The sequence below is a fragment of the Propithecus coquereli genome, unplaced genomic scaffold (genome assembly GCF_000956105.1).
Source record: "Propithecus coquereli isolate 6110/MARCELLA unplaced genomic scaffold, Pcoq_1.0 Scaffold53, whole genome shotgun sequence".
Classification (NCBI taxonomy): domain Eukaryota; kingdom Metazoa; phylum Chordata; class Mammalia; order Primates; family Indriidae; genus Propithecus; species Propithecus coquereli.
The window spans coordinates 1,218,947-1,231,238 of record NW_012151174.1 but is presented as its reverse complement, the minus strand read 5'-3'; the positions used below and the strand labels follow the sequence as shown (position 1 = coordinate 1,231,238).

General features: G+C 44.2%; 2 protein-coding genes across 2 annotated transcripts in view; both read left to right on the top strand.

The window, feature by feature from the left end:
- The window catches only part of PSMC4 (proteasome (prosome, macropain) 26S subunit, ATPase, 4), a 6,532-nt gene extending 3,800 nt beyond the window's left edge, over positions 1-2,732 (top strand). The window contains exons 7-11 of the mRNA XM_012657137.1: positions 1,378-1,545; positions 1,632-1,708; positions 1,856-2,024; positions 2,234-2,289; positions 2,484-2,732. Of these exons, the coding sequence (XP_012512591.1) occupies positions 1,378-1,545; positions 1,632-1,708; positions 1,856-2,024; positions 2,234-2,289; positions 2,484-2,597 (584 nt within the window). The 3' untranslated portion in view covers positions 2,598-2,732. The remainder of the gene's footprint in view (positions 1-1,377; positions 1,546-1,631; positions 1,709-1,855; positions 2,025-2,233; positions 2,290-2,483) is intronic.
- A 1,524-nt stretch (positions 2,733-4,256) lies between these two features.
- The window catches only part of ZNF546 (zinc finger protein 546), an 8,767-nt gene continuing 731 nt past the window's right edge, over positions 4,257-12,292 (top strand). Inside the window, exons 1-6 of the mRNA XM_012656969.1 lie at positions 4,257-4,303; positions 5,405-5,499; positions 6,788-6,875; positions 8,026-8,152; positions 9,238-9,333; positions 10,839-12,208. Of these exons, the coding sequence (XP_012512423.1) occupies positions 5,486-5,499; positions 6,788-6,875; positions 8,026-8,152; positions 9,238-9,333; positions 10,839-12,208 (1,695 nt within the window). The 5' untranslated portion in view covers positions 4,257-4,303; positions 5,405-5,485. The remainder of the gene's footprint in view (positions 4,304-5,404; positions 5,500-6,787; positions 6,876-8,025; positions 8,153-9,237; positions 9,334-10,838; positions 12,209-12,292) is intronic.

Sequence of the window (12,292 nt, the reverse complement as noted above, 5' to 3'; positions counted from 1 at the left end):
CCAATTTCACTAGTTTTTCTACTAGTGTCCTTGTTCTGCCCAGAGTTCCAGTCCAGTGAAGACAGACAACCTTGGCTGAGTAGGAACAGAAATTAAGGGACTCTTGCTTCATGGTGTCTTTTTCTGAGTGAATCAGGGTGGTTTGTCACTGGCAGAGAGAGGGAGGAGAGAGGGTGCAGTGGGGCTGGAGCAGCCGGAAAAGCTGCTCACTGGGGTTGAGTTATCTGACCATGGAGGAAGCCCAAGCTGAGATGGGAGTTCGTCTCTTTGTCATGGTGGCAATTCATGCAGTTTGGTAAGATTAACTGAAGCAGGAGCCTGTCGGGGCAGGTGGAAGAAGTATCAGAGCCCAGAGGGGCATGAGAGCTTGGGAGGACAGGGAAGGAGGGGGGAGGACGGGGACTATAGCGATTGAGTAGGAAAGGCCAACAGACAAGCTAGGGTCAGATAAGGCAATTCCATTGGGGTTGGCTAGTCAAAATCATTTTCTTTAAAAAAAAAAAAAAAGATAAGGCAATTCCAGAGATGGGGGTTTCACATGGAACTGGTCGATGCCTGCAGAGCAGCTAGGTAAATTATGTGGCCAGGATGTGTTTAGGGCAGAAAGGTCAGAAACCTTGAGGTTCGGATGCTGAGTAGGCCCCCAGGTGATGCAGGGACTGGGAAAGAGGGACACTTTGCGCCAGGTGTAAAGTCTGGATCTTAGGGAGTGAAGAGGGCAGAGCTGCAGCCTTGCGCAACCCTTAGTTTATGACACAAACCCCCTGGCCTACGTGCGTGGACTGTGCCTCCGTTCTCCACGGTGGCTGGAAGGAGAATCCTGGGGGTGGGCTCTGCACAGCGCAAAGCTGCATTCAGTCATTAAGAACTAAATTAAACTTTAAGAAACAAGTCCAAAGGCTGGGCCCAGAACAAACCTGTCTTCGACTGCATTGCCAGTTGTCAGTTATATCAGAAGATGTGCCCGTGGTCCCTGACCGTTTCAGGTATACAAAGCAGATCCATACAGCAAACAGGAATTCAGAGCTCTTGGCAAGGCAGTGTGATGTGTTAGTTATCTGGGCAATGTATCTGTTACTAATATTGGAAGCACTCTGGAAATCCAGTTTTTTGGTATTTTTTTAGTATTTAGTATCCTGATTTTTAAATGTTGGGCCAAAAAATGGCACATCTGTGAGCAGGGTTCATTGATTTGTGGTGCTGAGTCACTGTAGGGCACACACAGATGGCTGGTCCTCAGGGCTGGATCTGAGACCCAGCCACGAGGCGTGGGTATCCAAGGAAAAGGATGTCTTCAGGAATTCCCAGATTCAGTTAAAGCAGAACGGGCCCCCCAGGAGGCTCATTTCCATCTAACCCTTGTCATCCTGCCATCAGCTGCATTTATCCGGGTCGTGGGCTCGGAGTTTGTACAGAAATACCTGGGCGAGGGTCCCCGCATGGTCCGCGATGTGTTCCGCCTGGCCAAGGAGAATGCCCCTGCCATCATCTTCATTGACGAGATTGACGCCATCGCCACCAAGAGATTTGATGCCCAGACGGGGGGTGAGTGATGCCCAAACAGGGCCTGGGGTCTTGGGCAGGCTTGTCACATGGGATGCCCTGGACTGACTGTGCTGCGCATCCTCCAGCTGACAGGGAGGTTCAGAGAATCCTGCTGGAGCTGCTGAATCAAATGGATGGATTTGACCAGAACGTCAATGTCAAGGTTCGGGGTTCTGGATGGGCAAGGGGAGGTGGAGTCTAGGAATCAGGGAAAGGTGGGGGCTGGCATGTGAGGGGTGGATATCATGACAAGAGGAGGAGGTGGAGGTAGGGGGGACAGAAGTCTGAGCTGGCCTGCCCCCACTGCCAGGTGATCATGGCCACAAATAGAGCAGACACCCTGGATCCAGCCCTGCTGCGGCCAGGACGCCTCGACCGTAAAATTGAATTTCCCCTTCCTGATCGTCGCCAGAAAAGATTGATTTTTTCCACTATCACCAGCAAGATGAACCTCTCTGAGGAGGTTGACTTGGAAGATTGTATCCTGTTCCCAAGTGATGGAGGGACCACAGTTGGGAATGGGGAATGGATCTTCACCTCCACCTCTGCTGTCACCACAGCCCAAATTGTACAGATGAGGACCAAGGTCCAGGGAGGAGGGTGGTGACAGAGATGGCAAGGATGTCTTCTGGCTCCAGGCATTCACCCCATCGGGCAGGGAATGGTTTCCTTAACTCACTTGCTGCAGATGTGGCCCGGCCAGATAAGATTTCAGGAGCTGATATCAACTCCATCTGTCAGGAGGTGAGGGATGGTTTCTCTCTTCATCTGGGCAGTGGGGGTGGTAAAAACCCTTCTTCCTCTTCTCTGAGACCACTCTGCTGCAATCCTTTTGTCTCCTATTGCCTCCGGGGTCTTGGGCCCCATCTTTCTCTTCCTCCACCATCACTAGGGGTGGGGAGAACAGTAAATAGATTTTAACTCTTATCCTTCAACAGAGTGGGATGTTGGCCGTCCGCGAGAACCGCTACATTGTCCTGGCCAAGGACTTCGAGAAAGCATACAAGACCGTCATCAAGAAGGACGAGCAAGAGCATGAGTTTTACAAATGACCCCTCCCTTTCCTCCCCCCACACCACTCGGGCTGGGGCTTCTCCCACCTCCCCAGTCCCCCTGACCCAAAACTTAGTGTTCTTTTCTCTTTACCCAGGATTGGTTTATTCAATAAATAGATACAATTCAATCCATTTAATTTCTTTTTTTTTTTTTTTCTTTTTGACCTCCCATTCCATGGGGAAGATTTAATTTCTTTTTAGAAGTTTAAGTCCTTTGGAGAGTCTGGGCCTTGAATCAGATCCTCTAGGTCCCTTCTGATCTCCTGACAGATGAGTGGGGGAGGGACACGGCTTGGGTAGCAGCTCGAGAGAAAAGCAAAGAATTCGAACCAAGTGGCTTCAGAAATTCAGGGAAAGGGATGGAATGAACGTGAGACAGCAGCCCTTAGCCACGGAATAAAGCCCCTGGGCGTCTCCCCAGCCCCGTTTCCTACCAGTAAAAAGCCATTTGGGTTTTCAGCGAGGCTCAGTCAGTCCCGCAACCCTCACAGTGACACACACGCTCGAACAGCCAGGTACACCTATTTAAAATACACATATTGAGCCCCTTTTGTATACCAAACGCTGAGACTCTCTCAAAGAAAGAAACAGACCAAATTCCGCCTTGCGGAGATGGCGCCCGACGGCTCACGCACTCAGCTCGGGGTCGCGCCCGCGGATGTACTTGAAGGTTGGACACTTCAGGCTGCCTGGCGACGCTTGACTAGCCCAGACAGCTCGCGGGGTGTGGGTTCCCTTCCGCGTTTCCGCGCCAGCTCGTGGGCTGTGGCCCGGAGCCGCGAGATGCGCGCGCCTGCGCCCGAGCGAACCAGCATCCGGCAACGGACTACATTTCCCAGAAGCCCCACGGGCAGAGTCAGCCTGGACCCGAGGGTCTCTTCCGGTGCGTTCTCGCTGGTTCAGCCACGCGGGGCGAGTTAGTTGCAGCCACGTGAGAAGTCGGATCTAGGTGAGAGGGAGCGGGACTCGTGGGGGTAGCGTTGGGAATGAGGCTGCCGCCCAAAGTGAGGAGCACCGGGGAGCGGACATGGCGTGTCGTGCCCGGAGGGAGCCTCGGGCCTGTGAGTGCGTGAGGAGCAGAGGAGGGGGATTGGGTGACCAAGTGTGACAGACTGTGTATGTGTGTGTACGCGCGCGACCGTGCGCCTGTCAGGGCCAGGTTGGGCCTTTGTGACGGTGTGTGCGGGTGTGAGGCTGAGACTCGTGCCTGACTCTTTGGTATGTGTCGCTGACCCTCTCCCCTCACGGCCCCTGATATCTGCACAAAGCAGTGTCCCCAAGGGGAAAGTAAAATATTGAGCTCTAGGATGAAGGTTCCCCGCAAGAAGGCACAGACCTGTTTGAGAATGGCCTTTCGAGTAGAAATGTCCCTGAAACAGAATCCTGGAACGACATGATGGAAGGGTCCCCACTTGGAGCCGCTGTGTGGCAGTCACATTTTTCAGAGCCACATCATTCCCATCTGATCCTAGAAATCCGCTGTGAATTCAGAGACAGATTCCAGCCTCCCTCCCACATCTGGTTATGTGTGTGACGTCAGGGCAGAAGGGGCCCTGGCGGGGATTTTCTAGGTCGCCCTGTGCTGTAAGAAAGGCCTACTGTCTCATTATTCCTTCTTCCCCAATCCTGCCATTCATCAAAAGAAGGATCGATCCTGAAGAGGAGGGAAAAATCGTGTAGCACGTCTGAAAGTCCACAGCCAGGTGAATTTATGTTTCCTCTTTGTTCATAAAATGCATTTTTGTTCTTACTACATGGAAACATTTGCTTTTCTTTTTCTGAAATGTCCAGTGACCTATCCTAGGCCTTCCTTTCCAGGGAATGATGGACCATGCAGATGGATCCTTCTCTTCCCCGGCTTCCAAATGCCCTTCTCCTCTGTTCAAATAATTCCTCTGCAGTTGTGTTTTATAATGGTAGAGAAATGCATATCCTGGAGTCTAAAATTAAAACTTTATTTTATTGAGATTAATGTTTAGGTAGAATCACATCATTGATCTTCTCCAAAGACCTCAGTTTAAAAGTACAACAGGATCAGAGATGGTTTGGCTGGTGTCAGTAAGTGATAATGATCATCTGCTTTGGAAGGATTTTAGGGTTAGGAATGTGATTAGAAGTCTGAGGATAGAAATCTGTATGAATATGAACAGGGTTTTTCCCAGGGAATCAATGAGTTGAGATTTATGTTTATAAAGAGTTAGTCATAAGGAAAAAAAAAAGTACATACAGGCCGGGTGCAGTGGCTCACGCCTGTAATCCTAGCTCTCTGGGAGGCTGAGGCGGGCGGATTGTTTGAGCTCAGGAGTTCGAGACCAGCCCGAGCAAGAGTGAGACCCCGTCTCTACTAAAATTAGAAAGAAATTAATCGGACAACTAAAAATACATAGAAAAAATTAGCCGGGCATGGTGGCGCATGCCTGTAGTCCCAGCTACTCGGGAGGCTGAGGCAGGAGGATTGCTTGAGCCCAGGAGTTTGAGGTTGCTGTGAGCTAGGCTGACGCCACAGCACTCTAGCCCGGGCAACACAGTGAGACTCTGTCTCAAAAAAAAAAAAAAAAAAAAATACATACGAGGAAAGTCAAATATTGAGCTGTAGGATGAAGGTTCCCAGCAAGAAGTTATGAGGTAAAGTAATAGAGTGATGAACAATAATATTCAAATTTTAAATTTTATACAAATCTCATTTACTAACATTGGAATTTAAATACATTTAACAAGGATTAGATCCAAAATGATACTTCAGGGAATAGAGGAGAACCAAACACTGTTCTGTCTGCTTTGCACAAATTTTCTTTCTTATTCAGACTGCAGGTGCTGCTCGCCTAACCTGTGTTCAGAGAAGAATCTTAATAGTGAAAAGGTCTTGTTGAATTGAAGAAGAATTCATGTTCAAGAACTGGTAGGCATTATTTATAATGGTAGGCATTATTTATAATGATTTCCTTACTGTCTCCCCACATGTCAACCCAATTTGCTTCAACATGTTAAAAAATTTTATTTTACAATTGGGTTTAGATTTATTGTATACTTCTGATTATGGAATTAATGCTCACTTTTTATAAACAATTCAGTTATTCAGTTATATTACATAAGGGACTTATAAGGAAGAAAGGTAAAATAGCCCCAGTATCACTGTTAATATTTTGGGGAGGTATATTTCAGCAAAATTTTTCCTGTGTGTGTGTGTGTGTGTGTGTGCTTTTCTTCCTGCAGAATAGAAATTGCACTAATTGATCATTGAAAGGACACAGAAACTCTCTCTTGCTATTTTTAGTGAATTACCCATACTCGGGTTTCACTCAAAGAAATCCTGGGCTTCAGAGGCAAATACCAGAGTTGAAAGAGAATTGGCTTTATATTTAGAGAAATGTTGATTCAAAACACAGCTCTGACTCTTGGTAACTGTGAATTGGGGCAAGGAACTTTATTCTGAGCCTCCATTACCTCATCTGTTGAATGGAAATAACTACATCGCATGATTAAATGTTAACATGATAAAGGGATCTTCATGTGGAATATCCTAAAAATATTTATTTTTGTTGTTGTCATGGGCAACCATGACATAAATTAGCAACCACGGACATAAATTCGCACCTCCCAGCCTTGATATTGAGATACTGGGGTGGTCAGTGACTTCATGCAGGAAAGAGTTTAGATGATCCTGATTAGGAAATAGAGGTTGGCTGGATACAGAGGATTCTGGGGGCTGTGGTTCTGGCAAGTGCAGTTTTGCGGTGGGAAAGGCTGCCTGCTGTTTTCTGCCTTCGTGTCTGCAGAGTGTAGGCATATTCCTAAGCCATGAATGATGTTCGGGTTGGATGGGGCAGCCACTTCTCAGCCTTAAAGTGGGCATGGACGGAAGAGGATCTGCTCAGGGCAGGACTTGACAATTTAGTCTCAGCCATAGATCAGCATCAGCATCATCAGAAGCTGGAGTGGTCCAGAAACCTGTCTGCTGGAGTGCCTGGTCTGGCTCCATGCAGGAGGCCTCTGCTCTGTATCTACACTTGCACAGGTGGTTCCCCATGGTATAGGAAGGGCTTGGCTTTATCCAGACTCCCTGTTGTCTCCCCCAACTTGTATGGGGTTGTAAGTAGAAATGAACTAAAAACAGGATCATAGTAACTTAAGTCATTTTGGGAATTCTGAGACACACCTGATCTCAAAGTCACTTGTTCCTCCCCCAGCCCTGGCTTCTCTGGACTCTATACTTCTCCAATTGAGGAAGCCCAAGGAGAACTGACAAGTTCATACAGTTCTAAAACCATGGCCCAGGTAAGTTGGTAATTTTATTATTTGAAATACTGTGTTTTTAAATTCATGGGATCATTTTTATTATCCTGATCCTTCCTTCCTAAGACAACCCTGTTGGTGAACCTGCTTTCCAGTTGCTCCAATCACACTGAAGGTTGCTGCCAAACAGCCTAGTGTCCTCCACATTTGCCCCTCTTTTCTCTTACTTGTGTTGACCTATTCATTTTTCATCTATCTGCCTCATCGTCTCTCAGGAGCATTGATCAAGCAGTGAAAGATGAAGTACTTCAAGGGAAATATTTGAGCTTCCACCATCAGAGTCATGTTTCTATGGCGTAGAGATAGTAGTCCCATTAGACTCCACAGACCTGAGCTTTGAGGGTGATGGGATGGAAATTAGTGTTGAGTGCTTTGCCATCCCAGATGACTCAAACACTCTCTTCCATGTCAGCCCCAGAAGAAGAGGTGAGATCTCATGCATTGAGAGGCTTAGAGGACCAGGTTGGAGTGTGGTTGGGCCTCTATCTGGAGTTTTCAGGGATCTAGCCAGGGGATCCTTGAGGGATGAACAATAGGACAAAATTCAGTTTTGTGGTTGAGGTGGTTAACATCAGTGTCATTGTGGATCATTCTACATCAGTGTCTTCTAGCTTAGGAATAAGGCAAGTGTTCCTGAAGGACAGTGGGGGCAGTAGGTAGGAAGATCCTCCAGATCCCTAGTGATGGATAAAAATAGGCCCCCAGGATTGGGGAAGACCTTAAACCTTCTGTCCCACCTAAATGCCTAAGCATAAAAGGATTAGTCTGCTATATCCACAAGATAGATGTTATCTTGCGTGGTATGAAACCTGAGTTTCAATGAAATCCCATAGAAATTTTAGAGTACTTTTGGGGGAAAAATTCTTTTTTAAAAAATATTCCTTGAAGAGAGGATGATGGAACTCACATTTACGCAGAATTTAAAATGCAGGCACATAATAGGCAGTGTGCTTATTTATGCTATTTCATTTAATTTGCATCAAAAGCATCTAAATACTAGTTTCCCTATTCTTCCATACATGTTGCAGGCTTGAACCTCACTTTACTTTCTGCTTTCCTGCAAAGCCGTTTTCCATCTTGAAAATACATTAAATTTTTTTTTTTTTTATAATACATACGTTTGTCATTTCAGGTGTACTTGGCTTTCAGGGATGTGGCCATAGACCTTTCCCAAGAGGAGTGGGAGTGCCTGGACCCTGTGCAGAGGGACTTGTATAAGGATGTGATGTTGGAGAACTACAGCAACCTGGTGTCACTGGGTGAGGTATCTGCCCAAACGCTTGACAGGCTGTTTTCTGGAATATCAGCTTTCTCCACTGTTGAGTTTCAGAACTCTGTTTTAAGAAGCCAGCTGAATTTCTGCACCCTGTTTCTAAATAAATAGTTCAGACATTGTTAGGCTGGAAATTGTTACGTGCACCTTCCCTTTCCCCATCCCTTCGCTTTTCCCTCTGGCCTGCGACTGCCTGTTTTTCTAAATGATTCTCGGTTTTGAGTAGTGCAACATTTTCAGAGAAACTAGATTTCTGGTAATGTGTATACTCAGAATTCCTACAGCTGCTCTGTGTTGATGTTGGGCTTACCTGCAAGAGAATAGCTAGTCTCAGGGTTCTGGTTTTCTTTGACTATCAAAAGAGCCTCTACGGTTTACATAGTGGTGGATTGGGTTAACAAATATTCATTTAAAATTCAAGCAGACACACCTCGTTCTAGAAGAGACATATTCTCTTGAACTTGCTTTGTGGTTGAAAGTTACGGTCTGCGAATTTGGCATTTTCCGTTGAAGGAATATCTAAGGAAAAACCTGGAAGTATTTTAGGAAACTTAGATTTCTCCTAGCAAAATAGTAACATCTACAACAAAATAATACTATATACTAGGCATCCTTTTAAGCCTTTGCATATATTAATTCATTTAATTCTCACAATAACCCTATGACATAGATAGTATTAGTCCCATTTTGCATTTGATAAAAGTGCAACAACATATGGAGGGTAAGTAACTTTTCAAAGTCACACAGCTGGTAGGTGGCAGAAGATTTGAACCCAGGCCACAGGGCTTCAGAGTATGCGCTTGCAACCCCTCTCGACACTGCCTTTGAAAGCAGAGCAAACCTTTTCCCTCTCTTACCTCATGTCTTTAGTCCTGTAATCGTGAGTCTACCTTAGTGTGAACATTCTTCAGTGGCTTTCTTCTTTACTGTGAAGGCTTTATTAAGTACCGTTTTGACCTACAGTTTATTATAAATGTTACCAAGTCCGAATTAAGTCATTTTGAGGTTATGTTTGTTTTGGGTGCGTTTTGGTTTTTTTCTATAACGTGTCATATTTTTTCTCATGAGCAGGATGTGCCATTCCTAAGCCAGATGTGATTACTTTATTGGAGCAAGAGAAAGAGCCCTGGGTGGTAATCAGGGAAGGGACAAGGAATTGGTACCCAGGTGAGTGACAGCAAATCAGGCAGGGGAATGCCATCACAAGTTACGGTCGACTCGGTCAGGGAAGAAGCACATCCTGAGTTGTTTGGAAAGCTCCCTTCAAAGGCCCAAGGCCTGTGAGGAAAGGGCTGAAACCAGGGAAACATTAAGATTCTCTCAACGTGATCTACCAAGGGAACTTTACCCCCATTTGTCTGTTTCTCTGCTCTTATATTTCCCTCCCATTTCAAAGAAGAGTTGCTTTGTTTCTTCCCCTTTGACAACCATCTTACCTATATTTCCAGGTCCTCTTTTACATTTAGATTTACATTCATTTCTCCATTGCCCAAAATTATTTAATCCAACAAATATTTTCTATTTACCTAACCTAAGCCAGGCACTGTGCTATAGTCTAGGCACTATTAGTATACATTCCTATTGTCATAGAGATGTTGATATCATAGTAGGGGAAGCATGTAGTAAATAAGTAAACAGATAATATTAGGTGTTGATATGTGTTGTAATGAAAATTAGGTAGGGTAAGGAGATAGAATGCTAGGGAGTTAGTAGGGCTAGCTTAGATAAGACCAGGAAAGGCCATTCTCAGGTGATGAGGTATGGCATATTATAGGATCTGAAAGGGTGCCTTGTGGTAGAAGATTGAGAACAAAGAGGACAGTACCTTGCACAGATCTTATAGACAAACAAGTGCTCTTTGGATTTGGTAATGTTTGGATTTTATTCTAAGGAGAAAGAGAAACTTTTGGGAAGAGAATTAGGTACAGATTCTCAATGATCTGCATCAAAATTATCTGATGAAAATGCTTAAAAATACACATATCTAAGACTTGTTCCTATAGATTTTGATTCAGTTTGTGTGAGTTGGTGCCTATATTTGATTTGGAGCAGTATATGTAAGAAACTTCCCTAAATCCATCCTAAATAGGAAGACCACTGATTTAACCTATTCCCCTCCTCACCTGTTGTACCCTTTTTAAAAGTCACTTCATTTTCTGATGTCTTTTCACCTTCTTTCCAATTTCATTACAATAATTTAGAGTTCTCCAAGCCAACAGCCAGCAAACTACACCCCATGGGCCAAATAGCTCACTGCCTGTGTTTACACGGCTTATGAGTTTTTACATTTTTAAATGGTTGGAAAAAATCAAAAGTAGAAGAATATTTTGTGTCATGTAAAAATTTTTTGAAATTCCAATTTGAGTATACATAAATAAAATGTTATAGCAGCCATGCTCATTCAATTGCATATTGTCTGTGGCTGCCTTTGTGCCCTAACAGCAGAGCTAAGTAATTGTGACAGAGATATATGCTTCACAAGGCCTAAAATATTTACTATCTGGTCATTTACAGAAAAGGTTTCTTGAGTCCTGCTCTAAACCGTTTACTTCTAATGTGTGTTATTTCAGTTTATCTTCTATTTCTACTATAAGGTACAACCTCCACATCCCACAGGAAAATATATTACAGCATTTGTTTGCTTTTTGCTTTTTGTTTTTTTTATTTTGCAGATTTGGAGGGCAAGTATGTCACCAAGAATTTATTTCCAGAAAAGGATGTATATGAAATATATTTATCTCAATTGCAGACAGTGGAAAAAAGTAAAGCTTACATCCATGAAGACACCATTTTCAGAAATGATTTGCAGGACAAACATGAATTTGAGAGACAAGAGGGACATCAGATGGGATGCGTTAGTGAAATGATAATCCAAAAACCAATATCTCTTCCTCTACATCAGAAAATTCATACTAGAGAGAAATCATATGATTGTAAGGAATGTAAGAAGGCCTTCAGACAAAAGTCATACCTTACTCAACATCTGAGAATTCACACTGGTGAGAGACCCTATAAATGTGTGGAATGTGGAAAGGCCTTTTGTCGAATGGGAGATCTGAGAGTACATCAGACAATCCATGCTGGGGAGAGACCCTATGAATGTAAAGAATGTGGGAAGGCCTTCAGGCTTCATTATCACCTTACTGAACATCAAAGAATACATTCTGGTGTAAAACCCTATGAGTGTAAGGAATGTGGGAAAGCCTTTAGTCGAGTTAGAGACCTTAGAGTACATCAGACAATTCATGCTGGGGAGAGACCTTATGAATGTAAAGAATGTGGGAAGGCCTTTAGACTTCATTATCAGCTTACTGAACATCGAAGAATTCATACTGGTGAGAGGCCTTATGAATGCAAGATTTGTGGAAAAACCTTTAGGGTACAGCGACATGTTAGTCAACATCAGAAAGTTCATACTGGTGTAAAACCCTATAAATGTAATGAATGTGGAAAGGCCTTTAGTCATGGCTCGTACCTTGTTCAACATCAGAAAATCCATACCGGTGAGAAACCCTATGAATGTAAAGAATGTGGTAAGTCCTTTACTTTTCATGCAGAACTTACTCGACATCATAGAATTCATACTGGTGAGAAGCCCTATGAATGTAAAGAATGTGGAAAAACCTTTTGTCTTCAAACAGAACTTACTCGGCATCATAGAACTCATACTGGTGAGAAACCCTATGAATGTAAGGAATGTGGGAAGGCCTTTATTTGCGGCTATCACCTTACTTTACATCTGAGAACTCATACCAGTGAGATTCCCTATGAATGTAAGGAATGTGGGAAAACCTTCAGTAGTCACTATCATCTTACTCAACACTACAGAATTCATACTGGTGAGAAACCCTACGTATGTCACGACTGTGGGAAAGCCTTTCGTCTTCAAGCAGAACTTACCCGACATCACAGAATTCATACTTGTGAGAAACCCTATGAATGTAAGGAATGTGGTAAGTCCTTTACTTTTCATGCAGAACTTACTCGACATCACAGAATTCATACTTGTGAGAAACCCTATGAATGTAAGGAATGTGGGAAGGCTTTTATTCATAGCAATCAACTTATTACACACCAGCGAATTCATACCAATGAGAATACCTATGAATGTAAAGAATGTGGGAAG